This window comes from Microtus oregoni, unplaced genomic scaffold, assembly GCF_018167655.1.
Source record: "Microtus oregoni isolate MIOR12 unplaced genomic scaffold, Mior012 000005F_ref0000423, whole genome shotgun sequence".
In the NCBI taxonomy this organism is placed as follows: Eukaryota; Metazoa; Chordata; class Mammalia; order Rodentia; family Cricetidae; genus Microtus; species Microtus oregoni.
In genome coordinates, this window is record NW_024543064.1 from 35,457,983 (window position 1) to 35,482,495 (window position 24,513).

A 24,513-nucleotide genomic window follows, 5' to 3' on the forward strand; every position below is an offset into this window, starting at 1 on the left:
ATGGTGGCTCACAGCCATCTGTAATGGGGTCTGGTGCCCTCTTCTAGCTTGCAGGCATAAACAGAGACAGAACATTGTATACATAATAAATAAATTTTTTAAAAAAAGGAAAGAACACACGTCAGCGGATGTAACTTAAGTGGTGAAGCGTTTGTCTAGCGTGTGCAAAGCCCTGGGCCCAGTCCCCAGAAACACACACACACACTTTACCACCACCACCGTCTGTCACCTAAATCCATCCCACAATCCCTCTAGCAGTGCTCTCTGTTCTGACCTCTTGGTGCTCATTGCTCTGTGCCCCAGAACAGGGAGAAAAACTTACTATATTCATCATAACTATTCTCTTATATAGACTAGGAAACAAAGATGGAAAAACAAATCTCAGAGATGACCAAATAGCAGGATGGGTGTGCACGCCTGTAACCCTTACACTAGGGATTCTGAGTCAGGAAGACCAAGAACTCAAGTTAGCTGGGTGTGGTGGTTCACACCTTCAATCCTAGCACTTGGAAGACTGAGGCAGGAGGATTGCCTTAAGTTTGAGGCCAGTCTGGTCTATAGAGTGAGATATCTTCTCAAAATAAATCCAGATTTGGTGACTCACACCTATGAACCCAGCACTCTGTAGGCAAAAGCAGGCAGGTTGGGCTGGAGAGATGTCTTAGAGGTTAAGAGCACTGACTGCTCTTCCAGAGGTCCTGAGTTCAATTCCCAGCAACCACATGGTAGCTCACCACCATCTACAGTGAGATCTGGTGCCCTCTTCTGGCTTATAGGCAGAATACTTTATAAATAAATAAATCTTAAAAAAAAAAAAAAAAAGTAGGCAGGTTTCTGAGTTCAAAGCCAGTCTGGTCCACAACAGGAGCTCCAGGACAGCCAAGATTACATAGACCCAGTTACAAAAATTGAAAAATAAATCAGTAGGGGCTGGATAGGTGGCTCAGCGATTAAGAGCACGGGCTGCTCTTCCAGAGGACGCAGGTTTGATTCCCAGCACCCACATGGAGAGTCATAACTGTCTGTAATTCCAGTTCTAGGGGATCTGAAGCCCTTTTCTAGCCTCTGCACATAGTACACAGATGTACATGCTCACAAAACACTCAAACAAAGTAAATACAATTTAAACTAAAAAGTAAATAAGTAAATAAACTGGGCAGTTGTGGCGCACGCCTTTAATCTCAGCACTTGGGGAGCAGGTGCAGGTGGATCTCTGAGTTCAAGGGTAGCCTGGTCTACAGAGTTAGTTCCAGGGCACCCAGGGAAACCCAAAGAAAAACCCTCTCTCAATAAGCCAAAAATAAATAAATAAAATAGGCAAAGTGACATACATCTTTAATCCCAGCACTTGGGAGGCAAAGGCAGGAAGATCTTTGTGAGTTTGAGGTTAGTCTGATCTACATAGTTCCAGGACAGTTAGATAAATGAGATCATGTCTCGACAAAATACAAATACAAACAAATAAACAATAAAATATTCCCAGAGCCCATAACCACATAGCTAAGAAATGACAGAACCAGAATCTGAGCCCCTGATCTGAATAACTGGAGAGCAAGAACTTGTGAAGACCCTCTCAATGAGGAATAGTGGCGTGGAAAATCAGAGAGGGAGCCCCAGAAAGAAAAGGTTACGGAACCTTAGAATGGGAATGTCTCCTTTGTAGGCACACAGTGCCACCTGCTGGCAGAAGGGCCAGGGCTGTGCACAGAGGCCCAGATAAAGGAGAGGGGAAAAGAAGAGAAAAAGGTGAGGGGCAAAAAGATGAAGGGAGGGGGTTGGAAAGATGGCTTAGAGGTTGCAAAGAACCCTGGTTTGATTTCCAGCTCACATGGTGGTTCAAAACCTCCTATAACTCCAGTTCCAGGGGATCTGATGTCCTCCATTGACCTCCAAGAGAACCAGGCTCACATACTCACATATCAGGAATTTGCAGGCAAAAGGTTATAAAAAAAAATAAAATAATAAAAAAAAAAGGATGAAGGGAGGAGAAGGATGGGGAGCTTGAGGTTTTATGGGGGGAAGAGAACAAATAACCATTTCCTGTTCTAAGGAGAGAGCAGAGGTTGCCAGACCATGACCATTTCCTTGAGAGTGGGTGTGTGTTTGAGAGAGAGAAAGAGAATGCATGTTTATGGGTGTGCATATGTGTATGGGTGTGTGCATGTATGTGTGCTCCATTAAATGTGTGTGTGTTCATTGGTGTATGTGCATGCACACACACTTCAGGAGTACCAGTCCATGTTAAATATGTGACTGTGTGCTTTGTGTGTAAACATACAGATGGCAGATTGAACAGGTGTGGTGCCAGTGAACACACAGATTCGAGGGAAGAATCACGTTACACTATCGTGAGCAGGGCACACAGAAGGTTCTGGAAAGGCAATTGTCCTACTCCTGACTCTGCTGCCCCCTAAACCCCTTTCCGGAGACCAGGAGCCCTAGAGTCTATAGGTGAAGGGTCACCTATAGGTGACCCTTCCAGGTGGAGATCTGTTTATTGCTTTTGGGGTTGAAAACCTATCTCCAGGCAGTAGGGGGCAGCAGGGGCAAAGGAGGCTGTTCAGCCATGGGTGGGGCCAGCGGGCGGGCCAGCGGGCGGGCCAGCGGGCGGGCAGGCGGGCGGGCAGGCGGGCGGGCAACAGAAAGCTTTAAAACACCTGTCCCACCTGTAGGTGAGCAGTGGCGTGCGTGAGGACTAGGTGATCCCTCATCTTTCGGCCAGCACACTAAGTGGCAGCTTCCTGGAGCTGTTCTGTTCCTTCAGGAGTGCAGCGTATTCTGTTCAGAACCTACTGGAAAGAGCCCTGAACAGGTAATGGCACAGGGCAGAGATTAACCTATGAAAGGGTACCAGTTTGGAAACAGGTTTGGGGTGGGTGCTGGAAAAAGGCAATGAGAGGGTTACTGGAAGAGTCTAAGATTGGTCCAGGAAGAGAAACAGGAAAGGACATCGAGTGTCCTGCAGTGTGGGAGTTGGGCTTGTAACACCTGTGTGAGAGAATCTGGGGATGTTAGGATCAGAGAATTAAATTCTGGTAATCTGGGTAGTATAGTGTCAGGATGGGAGCTGGGAAAAGTTCTGAGATATCGGAGTACAGGCATAGAGTGAGAAGTTTGTGAAATTTGCGAGCGATCACAGGATGTGTGACTTGGGTATGCCAGGGTCCAAAAAGCAGGGCCAGCCCAGGGCAGCTGGGACGTAAAGCCCTAACTTGTATGTGTCTGTATCCCAGGACCCACCATGCAGTGCTTCAAATTCATTAAGGTCATGATGGTCCTCTTCAATCTACTCATCTTTGTAAGTATGGAGGTTGTGGGCTTTTGGGGGTTCCCTACAAAAGCAGGTCACAATCGGAACAGAGTTCAAGATGGGGAATGGGAGACTATGTACCCAGACCCTGCCCTGCAAATTCCCCTTTATGGATAGGAAGCGGAGGGTCTTCCCAATGTGGATTCCTGACCCCACTGGCTGGCTGCCACACAATGGGTGAAGATGGGGAGGTTAGGAATGAAGAAGCCTTAGGCTCCCGCCTTCCTTCCAGGAAGGATGAGTGTAGGTAGGGATAGGTTAGCAGGAGTGATTCCCCCTTTTTGATGGGCGTTCAAGGTTCAGAGATGAAAGAGGATAGGCTTAAGTGCAAAAGTGACTACCATACATGGAAAAATTGAAAGGGGAGCGAGTCCCTGCCTCTTAGAGTTGACTCTAGCAACCCTTATGCCTTCAATAAACATTCATCAACTGAGCTGACATTTAAAGAAAGGAGATTGTTGCTCAATGATAGAGTATTTGCTAAGCACGCGTGAGGCCACAAAGAAAAAGGAAAGCTTATTCACAGCCTAACACTCTAAGCCAAGGGCTAGGGTAGAAGGCAAGTAAGGCCATTTACTGCCCTTGAAGGTCTCAGGACCAGTAAACTGTCAGATAGACTGATAATTGCTATATACACTGATATATGGCACAGTGGTCCTTTCAGATTTACCACCAAGGCTAAGGGAGCCCCTGGAGGGGTTTGAATCTAGCCTAGGAGGAAAATACTTCCTGGAGGAAGTAGCTGAAGCTGGACTGGACATTTGCATTGGGTGGGGGAGCTGTAATGGGCGTAGGAAGGCCCACAGGTAATGAAATTTGATATTGTTTAGAAAACCAGGAACAGATTATATAGGGCTTGTTTGAGAAGCTGAACCAGGAGGCCTAAGCCCTGGAGATAGTGACAGAGACAAGAAGAAAGGGGCACAGTAAACAAAGAGGTTCGATGCTGAGGGGTGGTAGAAGAAGGGAGGTCTTAGAAATGGCCTGAGCAATGCAGGAAGAAGGAAGGGGTCATCCCCCTGGCTCAGTGGACTCAGTGGAGGTGCGTGGCTATTTGAAAGTCATAAGCCTGTGAGTAGCCAACGGAGTTTTAGGGGTAAGGTGGAGTCCTGGCAACAGTTAGGGAAAGTCTATCCTCCAGTCTATCTTCCACCCCATCCCCAAACCCGTGAATATTTTAGAATCCCTGATTTGTTTTGTTTTTTGTTTTTTTGAGACAGGGTTTTTCTGTAGCTTTGGAGCCTGTCCTGTTACTAGCTCTTGTAGCTCTGGCCTCAAACTCACAGAGATCCGCCTGCCTCTGCCTCCCAAGTACTGGGATTAAAGTTGTGTGCCACCACGGCACGGCTAGAACCCCTGATCTTAAAGAAAGTCAGTTCTGAGAAACTGAACACATTAGAGATGTGCAGAAAAATAACCACCGTGAAGGGGACATGGAACGGTAGGAAGGAAAGGAGGAGAACAAGAAGAACGAGAAAACAGTGGTCAGGGGCTGGGGCCACCAGAGAAGAACGAGAAAACAGTGGTCAGGGGCTGGGGCCACCAGAGAAGAATGAATGAAAGGGGAAACAGTAGAGACATGAAGTGTGACCAGTTTAAAGAAATTGGGGAGGCCGGGCAGTGGTGGCATACGCCTTTAATCTCAGGATTTGGGAGGTGAAGGCAGGTGGATCTCTGTGAGTTTGAGGCCAGACTGGTCTACAAGGGCTAGTTCCAGGACAGGCTCCAAAGCTACAGAGGAACCCTGTCTCAAAAACCAAAAAAAAAAAAAAAAGAAAAGAAGGCCGGGCGGTGGTGGCGCAAGCCTTTAATCCCAGCACTCGGGAGGCAGAGGCAGGCGGATCTCTGTGAGTTCGAGACCAGCCTGGTCTACAGAGCTAGTTCCAGGACAGGCTCCAAAACCACAGAGAAACCCTGTCTCGAAAAAAAAAAAAAAGAAAAAAGAAAAGAAAAAGAAAGAAAGAAATTGGGCCGAGGAGCCTGGCAGCGGTGGCACATGCCTTTTAATTCCAGTCCTTGAGAGGCAAAGGCAGACAGGTTTCTATGAGTTCAAGGCTTCAAGGCCAGCCTGGTCTACAGAGCGAGTTCCAGGACAGCCAGAGCTACAGAAAAACCCTGTCTCAAAAAAGAGAGAGAGAGAGAGAGAAATTGGGCAGAGTAGGCAGTCTCTTTGATTCCAATGTAATCTGTACCTTGGACTTCCTTTGGCTGCCATGAAATAGGTTTTATTAATATAACTGAAGAAAGTACTAAGATTTTGACAATTGGGAGAGCCAGGACTCTGGCCTGATAGGGTTAAAGCAAATCCAGTTTGGTTTCCGTCCTCTGTTGCCCATGCCTTGCCAGACTGGGCAGAACAAGGTAGAGAAGCCAGGCTCCTTGAAATTTGACCCTGCAGGCTAGAAGCCCGGCAATCTTGTCCTTAAGCAAACATCCTGGGATACAGCCCTTTATGTATATCTCTTTACCTCCATCCCAGACTCGGTTCCGTAGCTGGACAGTGGGAGCTGGGCTGAAGCCCTGGCTAGGAGCTGTGGGACCAGGGCCTCCACTGAACCCCCTCGGAGCCTCAAGATCACCTCTGAAAGCTGAGGTTAACTCAGTGTCTTGAGGAGAAGCTGTAGCTGTGTTCAACCTGTTTTCTCAGTTTCTACTGTCAGGCAGTAATGTAGGTGAGAAATGTAGGTGAAAAATGTAGGTGTGGCAGCTGAGTCCGTCCTGGAGGGGAATCAAATGGGGCCTTTGGGCCGTTGAACCTTTCAACCTCCACCCCCTTTCAAGGTTGCAAGCAGGTGGAAGCCTCACCCTGCTGTTACTATAGTGACGGTTGAGCCAGCTCAACCCTACCACCTGCCTCCTTCCGTGTATCAGAGAACAGAATTATTCTAGGCATTCGCAGCCCAAGATTGAGAGGCTGGACCTGTTTTCACTCCTACCTATGTGGCAGGACCCTGATTATAGAAAAAGGAAAGTTTTATGCCTCCTCCCAGCCTGTGGATCTTTCTAGAACCCCTGATCTCATTTTTGTCTTCCTAGGTAAACAGATGGGTGAATTTGTTACGTGTCCCAGTTCCCACCTTTCTGGTACTAGTTAAGGTCCCCTCCAAGCACAACACGTAGTTAGATTCCCTCATTAAGGGAAGGGAAAGTTTCCAGACTTGATGGTGTCAAAGGGAACCATTGCTAGCACTGTTTCAAAGCCCGACTTCTGTCTGCAGCTGTGTGGTGCGGCCTTGTTGGCTGTGGGAATCTGGGTATCCGTCGATGGGACATCCTTCCTGAAGATCTTTGGGCCAATGTCATCCAGTGCCATGCAGTTTGTCAACGTGGGCTACTTCCTCATCGCGGCTGGTGTTGTGCTCTTTGTCCTTGGTTTCCTGGGCTGCTACGGTGCTCACTCTGAGAACAAGTGTGCACTCTTGATGGTGTGTCAGACCCAGCACCCCAGGCCACAACCAAGGGTCCCTTCACCCCTGACATCTTCCTCTGGGGATCCCAAAAAGCTACTCTGGATTCCGGGAGCATCCCCATGGGGACACCCTGCCTCTTTTATGGGAGTGGGTAGGGCAAGGAAGGCGGGTCTCCCTAAAACGTATTTCCTTGTTTCCCACTCAGTTCTTTACCATCCTCCTCATCATCTTCATTGCTGAGGTTGCGGCTGCTGTGGTTGCTCTGGTGTATACCACAATGGTGAGCACAGGGATGGGGCAAGGGAGAAAGACGGGCTAAAGCCCCGGAAGTGGGTGGTAGCCTGTGAATGGCTACTTTCCCTACCTCTCTCTTAATACTGACCTGACCCATCCAGGCAGAAACCTTCCTGACATTGGCAATAGTACCTGCCATCAGAAAAGACTATGGTTACCAGACCGAATTCACCCAAGTGTGGAACACTACCATGAAAGAGGTAAGGTGGGCTGGGAGGATTTGGGAGTGGGGAGGAAAAAAAGCAAGGCCCCATCATTCACCAATCCCACTTTGTCTGCAGCTGAAGTGCTGTGGTTTCAACAACTATACAGATTTTAACACCTCGCGTTTCGTTGAAGAGAATAAACTCTTTCCTCCTTACTGTTGTCGCGGAGCTACCAATGGCACAGCTACGCAATCATGCACCGAGAGCGAAGCCGAAGAAACAAATGTACCGGTATGGGCTGACATGGAAGGGTGGCATTACTTTTTTTTTTTTCAAGACAGGGTTTCTCTGGGTGGCCCTGGCTATCCTGGAACTCCCTCTGTAGACCAGGCTGGCCTCAAACTCAAGAGATCCACTTACCTCCATCTCCTGAGTACTGGGGTTGAAGGTGTGCACATGCCTGGCACGGTGGGATTGTTTTAATGGTCTTACAGTAAGTAGTAAACAGATCAGAGGTAGGGCACTGCCAGCTATAAATACTTTCTCCCTTCCGCCCAAGGGTTGTTTCAAACAGCTTCTGCATGAGATCAGAACCAATGCGGTCACTGTGGGTGGTGTGGCAGCTGGAATTGCCGCCCTGGAGGTAAGTCAGTGAGGAGACTGGACCTGGGTATCAGTCTCTACTAGACCTGTACAGATTAGCCCCTCTCTGAGGCTTCTCTAGAGGAGTCAGATTTCTTGTGTTTTCATTCTGGAGCTGAGGGCTGAACCCAGAGGCCTAAGGTGGCCAAACATGTCCTCCAGCATCAGGAAAGCAGGGCTTCACGTTGTCTGTTCAGGAAACAGTTCTTGATCGTGTCCTTTCGTGTCTCCCTGTTCCTCCCCACCAGCTGGCTGCCATGATTGTATCCATGTATCTATACTGCAATCTGAAATAAGCCAGTTTCTTCCTCCCCACTTGCTGCTGCCACATGGAAGCCAAAAAGAGACAGCTAAGCAGCAGTGATCCGGGTGGAGATGAAATCTAACGTCATTTGGGCTGGAGTGGACCTGCCTTTGCTGCTCTGGACTGTGGGCTGAATAGGGACCACCTCCTTCGGGCTGTGTTTGCCTTGTTCTCTGTTGGTGGGGCTCGGGGCGGGGGCAACATCTGCTCCAGAGTCTCTGAAGCAGCCACTCTGCCCATCTCCTGAGTCTCTTCTTCAACCCTTTACACATCCTTGGTATAAAAGTGGTTCTTGATGATCCCAGCACCTCACTGGTGGATGAAGGCACTTACAGCCTGGGCATATTCAAGTCCAGCAAAGCCATAGAACAGATGTATAGAAGGCATTTTGGAACCTATAAACCAATAAAAATACTTCTATTTGGACTGTGTATACTTGGAGAGATGAGTTCTGCTTGCCTAAATTGCACTGCTTTTTGTGAGACTGGAGACTCAGCAGGGTGGAAGTGAGGTAGTGAGGTGGGTATTTAGGCTCCAGGTCTGGGAGGGAGAGTAAGGGAATGGCCAAGAGGGCACCGAGGAAGTGGGAGCCAGGTTAGTCTGCCTTTATGTATTATGAGAGGACTTTGTCCTGAAAGTTCTCCTGCCTGGTGAAGGGCATTGGTCTGGAAAGCTATGAAACTAATGAGCGTGTGCCAAGTCAGGGAGAGAACAGAATTATTGTCAGGGCTGTGGCAGTGGAGTCACTCTTTGGGCTCCAAGAAGCCCTCCTGGAACCCTGAGAAGCAGCTCAAAGTGCCCTACTTTGGAGAATCTTTTGCTTTTTCGAGACAAGGTTTCTCTGTGTAGCCCAGGCTTGCCTCGAACTCAGAGATCAGCCTGCCTCTGCCTCCCAAGTGCTGGGATTAAAGGTGTGCACCACCACTGCCCAGTCTTTTGGAGAATTCAGACTTGTACCCTGAGGGTGCCTGGGCACACCGGTTATGTTACCATCATCTTGAACAGGAACTGGGTATTTGTAGGGTGTGGCCTGGTTGGTCATGGTGGTATACTTCAGAGTACTGCCTGAAAGGTATTACAGCAAGGCTCCCTGCAGCAATGGACACCACAGCAACACTAAGCTCCTTCGCCCAGGCATTCTTTTTTTGTTGATTATTAATTAATTAATTTTGTTTATCAAGTCAGGGTTTCTCTGTAGCTTTGGAGCCTGTCCTGGAACTCCTCTGTAGACCAGACTGGCCTCAAATTCACAGAGACCCACCTGCCTCTGCCTCCCAAATGCTGGGATTAAAGGCGTGCGCCACCGCTGCCAGGCATCTTGCTTTTTTTTTTTTAAACATTTTATTTATTTATTATGTGTACAATATTCTGTCTGTGTGTATGTCTGCAGGCCAGAAGAGGGCACCAGACCTCATTACGGATGGTTGTGAGCCACCATGTGGTTGCTGGGAATTGAACTCAGAACCTTTGGAAGAGCAGGCAATGCTCTTAACCACTGAGCCATCTCTCCAGCCCCCTTTTTTTTCTTTTGAAACAAGGTCTGTGTAGTTCTGGTTGTCCTAGAGCTTGTTCTGTAGATCAGGTTGACCACAACTCAGAGATCTGCCTGCCTCTGCCGCCCGAATGCTGGGACTAAAGTTGTGCACCATTACACCTTGCCAAGATCTCACTTTGTCTTGTTTTCTTTTGTTTTTTTGAGATGGGGGGTCTCGTGTAACCCAGACTGGCTTTGAACTTTATTGCTGAGAACACTGAATTCCTGCCTCTACCTCCTTAGTACTGAGTTTACAGGTAGGTGTCACAACATCTGGTTTTATTTGGAACTACACCCAGTTCCATGTGTGCTCAGCAAGCACACTAATGCTTGAGGAACATCCCTAGTCTTTACTTCGGTTTTTGATTGCCAAAGTCCCACATGAGGCCGAGACTTTGACCAGACTCACTCTTGTAACTGGTAACCAGGGAGACCTTGTTTGGTACAGATACAGTCCAACCTAAAGAACCTGAACCTGGAGAGATGGCTCAGAGGTTAAGAGTACTAGCTGCTCTTCCAGAAATCCTGAGTTCAATTCCCAACAATCACATGGTGGCTCACAACCATCTATAATGAGATCTGGCCTGCAGGCATAAAAAAGGAACCTGAACCTGACCAGAATATCCCTGACAAAAATCTGAATGCCTACTAATATATATATGCCAGATGGCAGTGGCACATGCCTTTAATCCCAGTACATGGGGGGAGGCAGGGCAGGCAGATCTCTGAGTTCAAGGGCAGTCTGGTCTACAGAACAAGTTCCAGAACAACCAGGCCTATAAAGTGAAACCCAGTCTCAAACAAAACTGAATGTCTCTGAACTTAGTGGCAGCACTAAGACTGTTGCCACAGGACAGGGGCTGCCACCACGCAAAGCCATTTGACTAACTGGCTTCCGCTCCTCCCTTCTCTTCGACAATCCCCTAACCCCCATCTGTCTCTATGGGCTTTTCCAGAGCAGCCTACAGTTATCGCCCACTTGCTGGGCCCAAAAAGGAGCAGAGATTTGGCCAGAGCCACACAGCTTCTGCTGGTGAAGCCTGGCTGAGCATCTTCTAGAGTTCTAGGTAGGGAGAGGAAATAGCTGGCCTCAACCCTTTGCGAGCATTCACCTCACACACCAACACTCTATTCCGGGAAGCAGGGTGAAGGGATCTGTTTGCCCAAGGAGGGCTGCCACTTCATCACGGACTAACTGCTTCTCCCGTGCCTGCTTTGCCACCTGAAACACTAAACAATGAAGGGGTCAGAGTGGTGAGCAACGTCAAAGCCACTGCACCGATGCCATTGCTGTGTGAGCTCCAGGTGCTAGTGAGAGAGGCCAGGACCACGAACAGATAAAGGGCAGGAATTCCAGTAAGTTCCTGACTCCTTGGCAAAAGATCTATACCCTTTCCTACAATGCAATCTACTCAGGTCCTGATCTTAATCCTTCAGAGACTTAATTTAAAGGTCATGTTCCCCTGGCTTGGGCTATCTGATTGCCAATGGACCAGAGTGTCCACTTTCTGGTGACTAACTCAGACTTTCCTACGCTCCTCTGAGTTACTAGCCTCTTGAGAATCTGTTGAAAACCATGGCCCTTTCCTCCAGAAAAACACCCCTACAATGGAATTCTGCACACAACCAATCCAGAAGGCCACAGAAACCCTTGCTCCTACATGGCTTGCCCAGTATTATATAAAATAATCTCCCCCTCCTGGTGCCGCCACTGCTTTTGGTCCGGTCACTTCTTTTTTTTTTTTTTTTTTGTTTTTTGTTTTTCGAGACAGGGTTTCTCTGTAGCTTTGGAGCCTGTCCTGGCACTAGCTCTTGTAGACCAGGCTGGCCTCGAACTCACAGAGATCCGCCTGCCTCTGCCTCCCGAGTGCTGGGATTAAAGGCGTGCGCCACCACCGCCCGGCCTGGTCACTTCTTGTCTCCACTGTTTACCTGTTCTCCCATTCCCTCATCCACCCTGTGATCTCTCCTGGCTACAGCACTAATGGGGACAGGTGCTGGGCCCAGACGGGCGAGCCCGATGGTAAACAGTGAGGAAGGAGTGTGAGATGGCTGCTAGGACATAAGGCCCCAACCAGGAAGGGATGATGTCAGCTGGTCCCAGGGTGGAGCCTGCTTAAAACAAATAAAAACCAAAGACTTGAAGCTTGAGACTTGGGCATCCCCTGGTGGCCAAATGGCTTCCACAATAAAACTATGGAAGACAGTAAAACAACCAAAACACATCATCATCTGTCCAGATGATTCCCTCACCACCACGCTGTTCTCCCCACAAAACTACCACAAGACACACCCCAAAGGTTTTCTCCTTTTTTAATCAATGACCACCTTTATCCAGCTTTGGAAATCTGGACAAAGAGAAGGCTGAGAGGAGGCCTGGTCCAGTGTCTAAGGGTCTCTGAGTGAGTCTGCCAGCACATGGACCCAACTGGGCCTGTCATCAGTTGGGCACAGCAGTTTCCTGAGTATGAGCCAGTCCCACCCTCAGGGCAGCGTCCTGGTCCAGAGAGGACTAAAGGCCCCAGGTTGCGCCTATTCCCAAGGCCTTCAGGACAGTCAATAAATAGGTTAGATTCTGAGCCAGGCCTGGGAGGATGGGGTGAAAAAGAGCAGGATCAGCTGTCCAGGAATCCCAAAGAGGTCCTGGGTACTCTCCTGCCCTTCTCCAACAAGGAAGTAATAAATAGACCTTAACCTCAGGAACGGGGTGTTGGAGCAGGGGATCCTTCCCCTCAGAGTTAGTAATTAAATCCTCATGTTAAAAACAAACCAGCCCTAACCCCTACCAGCATCTACAAAATTCTACAGGAGAGGGCGACGGGCTAGCCTGCCTGGGGGTACACAGTACCCAGCCCTGCAGGGTCCTGGAGGAGGCTTCACGTTTGCTCAGCGACCCCTGGGGCTCCTTCTTCCTTTGGGGGTGGCTCCAGGAAAATAGGGGTGACTGATGGTGGCTTCTTCACTCTGAAATTCAACAGAAGAATGATACAGAGAAGAAGACATGCTTCAACCCCAGGAGGACATTTCCCAGGAACAGCAGGAAACTCACGAGTAAGGGGAGGCTGGGACCCCCACCACCAAAAAGTGGTTCTTCTTCCGAAATAATCTCCACAGGCCATGGTGGTTGCCACGAACATCCAGGTCCCAAATATGGAGGCACTGACAGGGATAGAGCAGGGGAAGGAGAAGGGTCAGGAAGCTGTGGAGATGGCCACTGAAAGTCTGGCAGCTGCCTCAATCAAGAGCAAGCATGCTCGGGAGTATGGATTTGAGCAAAGGGTTAGAAAAGAGGTTCTTTCTTTGTTTTTTTGAAACAGGGTTTCTCTGTGTAGCCCTGACAATCCGGGAACTTGTTCTGTAGACCAGGCTGACCTTAAACCTAAGAGATTTGCCTGCCTCTGCCTCCCTGAGTGCTTGTATTAAAGGCGTGCGTCACCACTCAACCACACCTGGCCAGGAACATGAAAAGGTCTGAGGCTGAAAACTCTACAGCAAAGTCTCTCTGCTAGTCGGGGCAAGGCCTGCTGGTGAGGGCACCTTGGCAAGCTGAGTCCAGGTAATGAAGTCATCATCTGTCACCATTTGGATAAAGGCCACATAGGTATGGCCCTCTGTGTCTGGCAGGAAAGAGTCTTCACAAGGGTCCTTGCTGTGGTCCAGAACCTCGGCTTCACTGCATTGGGGGTAGAAAAGTAAGGCCAAGACAGGAGTGGCACAGAGGCAGGGCCCTAGGCTTGGGTTAATGCTCTGCTGTTTCTTTCTCTTTCCCTCTCTCTCTCTCTCCCTCCCTCCCTTCCTCCCTCCCTCCCTCCTCTCTCTCTCCTGAGAACTTGCACCAGTCTGGCCTCAGAGATCCACCTGCCTCTGGCTCCAATCACCACCCTGACACCTTGAAATTCTTTATAATGTCTGCACTAGAGAACTCTGATTTTCATTTTCTATAGTACCAATAATTGTGGTACTAAGAAAGCCTGTATCTGATTCCTTACTCAGGAATCAGTTTCCAGTTTCCCCAAGCCATACCTGAGCAGCCTGTGAATTTCCACTTCATAAGCTTCTTTCTTCAGACTGAAGGGGAAGGAAAAATTAATCAAGTGACGGCAAGGCCCTCAGGTTCATGGAAAGGAATGGGCAGGGCAAAGGGTCACGTGGGGAAACAGCATAGCAGGGCTGACAGGAAAGAACTAGCAAAGACTGGTCTTCGAGCCTTCAGATATCCACCCCATGACGTGCAGCCAGTCTCTACCTGTCTACATTCCTGAGCTGGACACCTGGAACCGTGTTGAACTTGTGCTTCTTGAAGTAGGCCTCCTGAAACGCAAAGGATAGAAGTCAAGGCTTTCTTAGTCTGGCACACTTGCTCAGTGACCCACTACAGACATCCAAGACCCCAAAAATGAAGTACTGATTCTGGAATGGGCTCTCTGATTCCCTCTAGTCTCTCCATTTTCTTTGCACCATCTTTGACAAGCTCTTACTAACTTTAATTTGGGCTGGTCTCTTGGCTTATGCTACTGACCCACTGAACTAGTGCTGTTCCCACAAGTTTTTCCCAGGCTTACTGCAGAGTCCTAGAAATAAAGAAGAAAGATGGAGGAAAGAGGGTCAAGACCAGCCTCAGCTATATAGTTTGAAGACAGCCTGAATACAAGAGATCCTACCTAAAAAAAAAACAAAACAGGGGCTCGAGAGATGGCTCAGAAGTTGAGAGCATTGACTGCTCTTTCAGAGGTCCTGAGTTCAATACCCAGCAACCACATGGCTGTTTACAACCATCTGTAATGAGACCAATGCCCTCTTCTGGCCTGCAGGTAAACATGCAGACAGTATACTATATGTATATACAAAATCTTAAAAAAAAAAACTTAAAAATGATTAAAAAGCCAAGAGTGGGTGGTGGAGACACACACAGAGCTTTCTGTCGGACGCAGCCAAGAGCTGAGATGGGTTAGAAGGAAGGAAACTGCCGATTCAGGCTCTGCTATGAACGACCTGAGGAAGCACTTGCACTTCCTTGGGAAGTAAGGCTCTTTTATTAGCTTCCTCTGGGGGTCTTGCTGTCTTCTAGGAGGTTCCAAACTAAATATACCCTTTTCAACTGGACTGTTTCAAATGCACTCTTATTCTAACAGGAGAGTGGAACAGAGGGGACTAGCAACATCCTGCTAACCTCAGGTTGAAATATGTGTGCCAATGCTTGCACGGACAGGAGAAGGTCCAGTGCTTAGAACAGGCATATCCTTTCTGCATCCAAGTCCAGTGGTAAGAACAGTAGTAACATACAGTACCAGCTACCAGCTTCTCTAATATAAAGCTTATAGGTTTGTTTGTTTGTTTTTTGAGACAGGATTTCTCTGTAGCTCTGGAGCCTGTCCTGGAATTAGCTCTTGTAGATGAGGCTGGCCTCAAACTTACAGAGATCCACCTGCCTCTGCCTCCCAAGTGCTGGGATTAAAGGCGTGAGCCACCACCACCAAGCAAAGTTATAGTTTTTAACATATGCATTTTACAAATATGAACTCATTTAAACTTCATAATGAGGCTGGAGAGATGGCTCAGTGGTTAAGAGTTGCTGCTCTCTTATAGAGGTCCCTGGATTCTCAGTACCCAGATGATGGTTTACAATCATCTATAACTTCAGTCCCAAAGGAGACCTGGCGCCCTCTTCTAGATACCTCAGCTATCAGGCATGAACATGATACATATACATACAGCAGGTAAAACACTCATATGCAGAAAATCATTTTTTTTTTAAATTCAGGGGCTGGAGAAGACTCAGTGGTTAAGACCACTTGATATGTGCGATGATGGCATATGCCTTTAATCCCAGCACTCGGGAGGCAGAAGCAGTAAATTCGAAGCCAGCCTTGTCTACAGAGCAAGTTCCAAGACAGGCTCCAAAGCTAAAAGCTGGGAGGTGATGGCGCACACTTTTAATCTCAGCACTTGGGAGTCAGAGGCAGGTGGATCTCCGTGAGTTCGAGGCCAGCCTGGTCTACAAGAACTAGTTCCAGGACAGGCTCCAAAGCTACAGAAGGACCCAAGAAGCACCTAGCACCAACATGGTGGTTCACAACCATCCAGTTCCAGGGAATCCAGTACTGCCTTCTGATTTTCTCAGGCACCAGGCACATATAGTGCACTTGCTATGCATACGCAAAACACTCAAGACACATAAAATAAATAAATCTATATTACTTATTTTTTATTTTGTTTTTTTCAAGACAGGGTTCTTTGTGTAACCTTGGTTGTCTGCACTGTAGACCAGGCTTATCTCAAACTCTGAGATCCACCTGCCTCTGCCTCGAGAATGCTGGGATTAAAGGTGTGCGGCACCACCATCAACAGACTAACTTTTTTCTCTTATTTCAGATCAAGCCTCATAAGAAGAGAAGTGGGTTTTTTCTGGGTTTTTGATTGTTTATCTTTTTTTTTGCAGGGAGATGAATACGGGTATTACACTGTAGCCTCAAACTCATGAGAATCCCACAGACTCAGCGTCCTAAGTACTGGGATTAGGCCCAGCCGGTAGTCTTGCTATTGTTTTTATTTTCTGAGGATCTTCATTATGTAGTCCAAATGGCCACAAACTAATGTCCTTCCTGCCTCAGCCTCTCAAGTGCTAGGATCATAAGGCCGTGATCTATGTTTGGCCCTTGGGAAGTAGCATTTTTTAAATTATTAAAGCATTATTTATGTGTATGGATGTTTTGCCTGCCTGTATGACTATGCACCACCATGTATGTGTAGTGCCCAGAGGAGGGTGTCTGATCCTCTAGGACTGGAGTTACAGATGGTTGTGAGCCACCACGAGTGCTGGGAATTGAATCTAGGTCTTTCAGAAGAGCAGTCAGTGATCTTAACCGCTGAGACATCTCTCTAGCCCCACAGACGTAGCATTTTTTATCTTCATCTTCCAGATAGAGAAACTGGCAAAAACAGAACAGTACTGACATGGCTATGAGTGCCGGGACTAGGCTCCAGAACCCATGCCCTCGACCACTGAATCATACAGTACCCAACTCACATGGAAGTAGCCGTTCATGTTGAGGCCCACGATGCCAAAGTGATAGGATCGGGAAACATCTGGGATGATGCACTCTCGGCCCCGGCGCTGCTCTGGCATCCGCATCCACATGTCCCAGTCCCACAGCTGGGGTCACAGAATGTTATGAAGGCTAGAGGTTTGGAGCTGAAGGGATTCCAGCCCACTCATCCTATCCTGCTGGGTACCTTTTCTGGTGTGGGCCACTTGGGCTCAAGTTCCTCCTTGTATAAGGATTTCCGAAGCACCCACCCCAAGCCAGGCATGGTCTCCACACGGTACAGTAGTGCTGGATCCTCAGCTGTGTGTTCATACCCCTATGACAGGGCGTGTCAGTAGCTCCAAGCTTTGACAGACTCCCATGCTGACTAAGTCCCTGGCCACCCAGCCTACCTGGTCATTCCAAGCAGAGATGCAGTACAGGCTGTCATCTTCCTCCAGCAGGTGGATGGACTGGCTCAGGAAACTGAGAGCCAAAGTTCAAGAGCTCAGAGAGTGGCAACTCAGATCCACCGTGATGCTGGGAGGGCAGAGCTGATGGTCCCACTGTCTCTACCTTTTCTACTATGTAAGCCCAGCACATGCGTCCTAGCCATGCGAGCTCTCCCCCTGCTTTTGAACTCACTTAAAGCTGCCCAAGGCACCTCACTATATCCTTCCCTGAAGACCCCAGTCAAGTACAGAAGTCCCATGTGGCTTATAAGCACTTCAATGGTGGGCTACCCCTGTCACCTGAAGAAATCCACAGCGATGTCCAGGTCCTCTTCCAGAACCACGGCAAACTTGGCCTCCTACAGAGACAGCAGGGAACATCATGGTTCCAAGGAGGTTGCTCTCATGCCTCGGCTTTCTTTCTCCAACCCTCATGCTCAGGAATTGCTCTGCTCCCCCATTTTTCAGATCAGAAGTGCAAGGCCAGGTAAGGGAAGAGTTTTCTCCATAACATAATTTCTCTCCACAGACCCAGGGTATCTGTGGTACTCACCGGAAACAGGTTGAAAGTGGCAGTGAGGCTGGCCTTGTAGTGCTGGGTGGGGAATCGGGCACGTTAAGATTTGAGGCAGAGGATGAGACCAGGTTTCTGCCCCTTACACCCTTGCCGAGGAATACCTGAGACACACGGGCGTTCTTGATGCTAATAGGAGTGTGCTGGATGCCCCTCAGGCCAAACAGCGCCACCACATCCATGGGCTCCTGGAGATGGGGACACCGGTCATCACGTGCATGACCTCTACACCTCTACAGGTCCCAACAGGTTAAGCCTCTCATATTTCCCTGCCCTTACCAACCCTTAGTGATCGCGGCTGCTCAGTACCCATTACTCTGTGTCCTGCTCTGCCCCCAGCCCCACTCACCTCATAGTAGCCGTCAATGAAGACCGTTATCATCTGCGGAGATACCCCTTGGGCTGAGAGCAGAGAGCGCAGCATTCTGAGGAGCCCAGAAAAGTAGATTAGCGCTTCTTTGTCCTCTCAACTGACCCCTCCCATGTTCACAAACCGGCTCCTATGTCCGTGTCTACCCATATCCAACAGGCCTAGCATCTGCCGCTTTTCTGCCTCCTGTAGGAGTCCCTTGTACAGGAAGGCAAGCTAAGCACCCACCCACTTCCTGAGTATCCCCATTCACTGCTGGATACAGTCCACTTCCAGGCTCACCTGTACAGGTAATTGGGTCGGTTCCCTGCAATGACAGCCACAGGCACATTGAGGACCTTATTGTCTGGAAGCTGTGTGAGAAACAGCTTTTAGCTTTCCTTACTCCCCCTTCCAACTGGGATCTCCATTTAGAGACGACTTCTCAGGTGCAGTGAAAGGCCTCGGGAACAGGCAGGCAGGGAAGGACCAAAGGTCTTCCTTGTTCTTTTTTTTTTTTTTTTTTTTTTTTTTGGTTTTTTCGAGACAGGGTTTCTCTGTATAGCTTTGGAGCCTGTCCTGGAACTTGCTCTGCAGACCAGGCTAGTCTCGAACTCACATAGATCCGCCTGCCTCTGCCTCCTGAGTGCTGGGATTAAAGGCCTGCGCCGCCCCGCCACCACCACCACCCGGTTCCTTGTTCTTGTCTTTACAGACATACAATCCAACTCAGCCCTGGTAATGGCCTGCGCCACCCCCAACCTGTGTTCAGAGTTCAGCATGCATACATCCTGAGCTCCTACCAGGTCAAGGTAGATAAAACCTAAGCTCTGAATCGTTCCTAGGGCCCTTTGCTAAACTGTGAAAGAGTCCATGGCTTTGGCCCCACTTACTGGGTCAGGGCTGAACTCAATAGGTGTTGGGTCCTTGCAGCTGCACACACTCCCATAGCCCTCCACTTTGCTGCAGAAGCGCCTGCGGCGGCGGTTCAGCTCTGTGTCTGACCAGTGACACTCGGCCTCTGAGGGAGGGAGGGAGGGAGAATATCAATGGGATGAAGGCGGCAGGCCAGCTAGGTTAGGGAAGCCCCAGGTACACAGTCAAGGAAAAACAGCCTCACAGAGGATCCAAACGCCCACTCTCCAATCAAGCCTTGCCCCAGAGCCTGGCCCCCACTGACCCCACCTTCAGCCGAGCTCAGTGGCACATCTGTCTTCAGCAGGACTGGGTCACCCCAAGAGGAGAGGGCGGGAGATTTAGAATGTTTCTCGCCAAGTACAGGACCTGGCCGAAGGCAGGAATGAGGACAAATGAAGGCCCAGACAGGAGCAGGGGGCATCTTCCCAACTCTGCCCGCTTTCTCCCTACGTATTACACCTGAGTCCTATCTTCCCCATCCCGCACCATCCCATCTCTTATCATTCTGCTCCTCCCTTGATACTACAGGGTGGATAGTCTTTAGTGCCCAAACCTCCTTTTCGTCCCACGAAGGCCCAAGTGTCCCTCCAGCCAAGGGCAGGGCCTGCCTGGCTTCCCAGGCTCCGCAGCAGAGCCTTCGCTGTATCTTTGAGGTGGAAGGAGCCCTCATCCTGGACGACCAAAAGAGACAGCCACCATGATTTGTGTGGGTCCCAGAGATCCGGCCTTATGTAGTACTGGCTGTTTCCTGCACTACATAGAAACCCTTTTCCTTAAGCTGGCTCACTGGGTGACTCCAACAATACTCTTTAGTTACTGTCATTCCAGATCCAGAAGTTTCTACCAAGGATGTTTTCCCTCCAGACAACCACCAGGCTTACTCCTCTTTCCCTCCAGTCCTTCCTAAAATGCAACCGTGACATTCTGCTTTTTTATTTTCTTCTCTTGTCCTTTCCTGACACTATAGGCTGGGATGACTGTTCTATTGCTACCACTGGGATGTGAGCTCCAGGGAGGTAGGAATTCTGTCTGCTTCCTGTTGTATCTTCAGCAACCAATGTAGTACTCGGCAGACGGCAGGGGCTCAGTAAAAAACAAACAACACCTCCCCCCGCCCCCCAAAAATAATAATGACCCAACCAAGGCTCGGACTAGAACCTGAATTGCCCTTCTCCAGAACTTCTTCCCATTCTCTTGAGCAAAGTCAGAGCTAGGGGCATGGAGAACGGAGCCAGGGGGACTTACTGACCTTAACAGTGCAGATCAACACACGGCCGGGCGCCACCATGTTGAGGAACAGCACCATGGCCTCATCCTCGTGAGGAGAGTACGTGTCAAATACACGCTTTGCCATCACATGACCCTGGCAGGAGCAAACCTCTTATGAGATAGTGTTACCAGTAAGGACGAGTCCAGCTTCAGCCCTCTGGGTTTCCCATCCCAAGCTCACCGTGGCCTGGTTGAGGACAATGACATGGATGCCTCGGCCCTGCTCTCGGGCCTCATCCTCTAGCACCTATAGAGCAGCAGAAACAAAATCCAGCTAGTCACCCCGGCATTCATGGTGACTCTGTCTTACAAGCACGAAACATTCCAGCCTGCCTGTACTGTCACTGTTTTACAGTTCTAACTCAGACTGAAGGCCAGGCGCCTCTCCCAGAAAGCCCCCACGGTACCCTCATCAGAAAAGATCACATCTCTCTACAATCTTCCTTTTAACACTTCCATGGCACCTAGAGTCCTGGACTGTCTTTGCTTAACTCTGAAGATCCCATCATCCTCTACCAGTAAGGCTCTCTAGGAAGAGCAAGTCCCATTACCTCTAGAGCTCCAAGTACCTGGGGCAAGGCAGAAGCCAAAGAGACTAGGAAGTGGTTACATAATAAGTTAACTGAGGAGTTAGTGGCCTGCTGAAACTCCTGATCACTTAGGAGACTCTGCCACACAGACATTCCATATACCGTTTACTTAATCCTAATAAGCAGAAACCATCAGCCAGACAGGGCTTCAGGGCCCAGTCCGCAGCGGACTGAAGATGCTGGTCCACTCACCGTGGTGCCGTCCACTGCCACGTAGACCTTGCTTCTACTTGAGTAGACTTCCACATCCAGGACACGCCGGGGACTGCTGCCTCTCCGCCGAGGGGACTCCAAGTGTCCTAGGGCCTCATCTGGAGAAGGAGTTGGTATAACAGGCATGGGTAACATCTCACTAGCAGTTGTACCCTGTAGGATCTGCACGCCCCTCTGCCACGAGACCCCAGGACCCCCGCCCCACCCACCATAGTCTTGCTCTGGTTCCGGGTCTTCATTGGCTTCATTGATCGCTCTCCGAGTGTCTAGGATCAACTTGATGTTGACAATGACAGTCACCAGCAGGAAAAGCACAGCCCCTGTCTGAGTGGAAAGACGGGGTGACTGAAGCACACCCCATCCAGATCATAGAGGTTCTCTGAAAGTTCGACCCTGGCTGTAGAGGACACAGGGATAAAGAACCTGGGACCCGTCTCTCTTCTTCTTGGTTCTCAATCAGGACACAGGTTTGTGGCCATCTCCTGAAGAACTTTCCCATCAGGGCCCTCTTACCCAGAGCTCTTGTAATTTTCCATTTGAGTCCTTGTCTTCCTTGCTCCCCTCCATAACTAGTTCCGAGAGATGGGTTTAGGACCCGAGAACCACAGCGGAGAATCTGAAGACACTGAACCTGGGCCACACACCTGACAGTTGTGTGTCAGGGGCAAAGCCTTCCTGACAGACTCGTTGTTTCTACTGGATACCTACGAGGTCAGACTTGGGTTCTGATTCCAGAATCCTGGGTCTTAACCACTGCCTGAGAAGGATGTGACATACAAAGGTTTCCCCTCTCGGAATCTGCTGCCTCTTCCTAATGGCCAAGGAAGTAGGCCACAGTCAACTGCTAGGGTCAAGTTAGGAGGCCAGCTTTCCTAACATGTGGGACCTCATTTACCTGACAGAATCTCCGCAGGGCCCGGTGGTTTGTCAGTTTATACTTCCATGTAAGATACCAGCTCCGTTTCTTCCTAGCCCCAAAGGGCTTGATGGGGGGACTAGGCTTCCAGTCATCCATACTGGATTAGGGAGTCACCCCTGTCCCCGCCAGGTCCATGACTTCAGGAATCTGAGGGGACAGTGGAGTCACATGGAGTAAGACGCTTCCCCCAAAGCCTAAAGCATTCTGGAGGGATGAGGAGTTCTTAGCAACACTTCTCTCAACAAGCTGCTGAGCTGTGTGACCTAGGCAACGTGGCTCAATTTCTCTGGGTCTGACTAGAAAATCTTTTAGAAGAACTGGATCACCTGAAAATTCCCTGGGGCTGGAGGAACTAAGTCCAGGCTAAGGGCCTCAGAGGTGCAGGCCAGAAACTCAACTCTCCGGATTCACCAGTCCTTACAAGGAGCAAATCCCAGTTCTTTCCAGTCCCGGGGTGGACGAGTTTACAGCGACCTCCCGCACCCTAATCCTCCACCCTCGCCCCATCCCATCTGGCTCAGCTCCTCTCCTCCCAGGGTTCAGGGACGCCGGAAGGTTCGGAAAACCCACCCAGCCCGCGCCAGCCCTCTGGGACCCGCACCGAGAGGCACTCACGGCTCAGGGGCCCCGGGCCCCATTCGGGCCCGCACAGCTCGGCCCCGCGCGCCGCGGCCTCCGCGGCCTCCGCCTCCTCCATGCCGCTCGCGCCCCGCCCCGGCCCAGCCGGCCCGCCCCGCCGCTTCCGCCGCCGCCGCCGCGGGGTGAGAGGGCGTCGGGCGGCGCTTAGGGCGGCGGCCCGGGCCGGCGTCTGCGGCGTGCGAGGAGTTCCCGCTTGCACAGCTTCTCCTGCAGGGTAGCTGCCGGGCGCCAGTGGGTCTGGGGCGAGAGCAGATCCCCGCACCGCGGAGCCGTGAGCGAGCGGCTTCCCGGGGCTTTGGGCCAGTTTCCTGGGCGCTTCGGGATTAGAGGGCTGCAGCATGAGGCCTGCATGGCCCAGCCCTGCAAGGATGCTTCCAGGCTGAGGAGGAGGAGAGGACTACAAACCTGCTCCACTACTGTTCTGTGCGCTTATGTTACCTCGGTTCCATAAACCGTGAATGATAGGCTCCGTGATTATCCGAATATTTTGTTTTTTGTTTGTTTGTTTTTAGTTTTTCGTGGTTTTTTTTTTCTTTCTTTTTTTCGAGGCAGGGTTTCTTTGTGTTTCCTTTGCTATCCCTGGAACTCACTCCGTTGACAAGAGATTCTCCTGCCTCTGCCTCCTGAGTGCAGGGTTTAAAGACCTGCATTGCTATTGCCCGGCTCTCCTGAGTGCTGGGATTAAAGATTTGGCGCCGCTACCGTCCGCTTCTTTAAAAAACAAATAAAAAACCCTAAAAATTATTTTTTTTTCTTAAGATTTATTGATTTATTTACTGTGTATACAACATTCTGCCTCCATGTATGCCCACACGCTAGAAGAGGGTGCCAGATCTCATTACAGATGGTTGTGAGCCACCATGTGGTTGCTGGGAATTGAACTCATGACCTCTGGAAGAGCAGCCAGTGCTCTTAACCACTGAGCCATCTCTCCAGCCCTCTAAAAATTATTTTTAATTATGTGAATGTGTGTGCCCCTTGTGGAGACCAGAGCTACTACTATCTGATAGCCCTGGAGCAGGAGTTAAAGAAATTTGTGAGCTTGCCTGTCATGCTGTGAAGGTAACTGCCTCTCGAAGAACAGCAAGTGTGCTTAACCATGGAGCCATCTCCAACCCCTGAGTAGTCCTTTTTTGAGGGAGCAGGAAGTTGAGATAGAGTCTTTCCATATTGCCCTCCCTATGTGTAAACCAGGCTGGACTTGAGCTCACAGAGGTCCATCGGTGTTACAGAACATTCCTTTACACTGTGTGAAGATGTGCCATTGTGGTTGGTCTAATAAAGAGCTGAATGGCCATTAGCTAGGCAGGAAGAGGTTAGGCAGGACCTATGAGGACAGGGAGGACTCAGAGAGAAAGAAAGGCAGAGTCACCAGCCAAATGTGGAGGAAGCAGGATGGGCAGTTCAGAGTAAAGGTAATGAACATAGATTAAAAAAATATGGGTTAAGGGCTAGAGCGATGGCTCTGTGATTAAGAGCACTGACTGCTCTTCCAGAGGACCCAGGTTCAATTCTCAGCACCCACATGGCAGTCCATACCTGTCAGTAACTCCAGTTCCAGGGCTTCAGACGTGCATGCAGGCAAAAAACCAATTAACTAAATAAAAATAAATTATCAAAAAATATGGGTTAATAAGAACTTGTTAGGAATAAGCCTAAGCTAAGGCAGAGTTTTCAAGATGATAAGCCTCTGTGTTGTATTTGGGAGCTGGCTGGTGAGACAGAAAGACTCATTACACATCTGCCTCTGCCTCTCAAGAACTGGATTAAAGGAATGCACCTTTGATTTTTTTTTTTTTTTTGACTCTCCAAATTCCACCTGCCTCCTGCATGGAGGGATGGTATCTTTCAACATGCTAACAGTGTCGGGTTGGTATGGTGTTATGCCTTCTCTCCTACAGAGGGGAGGGAAGAAGAATCTTCAG

The 24,513-nt window shown here is 49.5% G+C and overlaps 2 protein-coding genes across 3 annotated transcripts; one reads left to right on the forward strand and one right to left on the reverse strand.

Moving 5' to 3' along the window:
* Positions 1 to 2,672: 2,672 nt before the first annotated feature.
* Tspan1 (tetraspanin 1) lies at positions 2,673 to 8,537 on the forward strand. The gene is made up of 8 exons (XM_041651532.1): positions 2,673 to 2,812; positions 3,234 to 3,298; positions 6,529 to 6,735; positions 6,926 to 7,000; positions 7,116 to 7,214; positions 7,296 to 7,451; positions 7,720 to 7,803; positions 8,051 to 8,537. The coding sequence occupies exons 2-8, from the start codon at positions 3,242 to 3,244 to the stop codon at positions 8,096 to 8,098; spliced, it is 726 nt and encodes a 241-aa protein (XP_041507466.1). The 5' UTR covers positions 2,673 to 2,812; positions 3,234 to 3,241; the 3' UTR covers positions 8,099 to 8,537.
* Positions 8,538 to 11,937: 3,400 nt separating this feature from the next.
* Positions 11,938 to 22,693, reverse strand: Pomgnt1 (protein O-linked mannose N-acetylglucosaminyltransferase 1 (beta 1,2-)). 2 transcript variants are annotated; one of them, XM_041651905.1, is made up of 22 exons: positions 22,565 to 22,693; positions 21,926 to 22,096; positions 21,240 to 21,354; positions 21,010 to 21,128; positions 20,409 to 20,474; positions 20,208 to 20,321; positions 19,512 to 19,629; positions 19,226 to 19,324; positions 18,934 to 19,061; positions 18,344 to 18,414; positions 18,041 to 18,116; positions 17,796 to 17,879; positions 17,671 to 17,712; positions 17,418 to 17,476; positions 17,079 to 17,151; positions 16,874 to 17,002; positions 16,668 to 16,793; positions 13,887 to 13,951; positions 13,664 to 13,708; positions 13,178 to 13,313; positions 12,690 to 12,799; positions 11,938 to 12,604 (listed from the first exon to the last, which is right to left on the reverse strand). In XM_041651905.1, the coding sequence occupies exons 2-22, from the start codon at positions 22,043 to 22,045 to the stop codon at positions 12,517 to 12,519; spliced, it is 1,983 nt and encodes a 660-aa protein (XP_041507839.1). In that variant the 5' UTR covers positions 22,046 to 22,096; positions 22,565 to 22,693; the 3' UTR covers positions 11,938 to 12,516. The 2 variants fall into 2 exon arrangements, with proteins under 2 accessions (XP_041507839.1, XP_041507840.1); XM_041651906.1 differs by having other exon boundaries at positions 22,551 to 22,684.
* Positions 22,694 to 24,513: the final 1,820 nt, after the last annotated feature.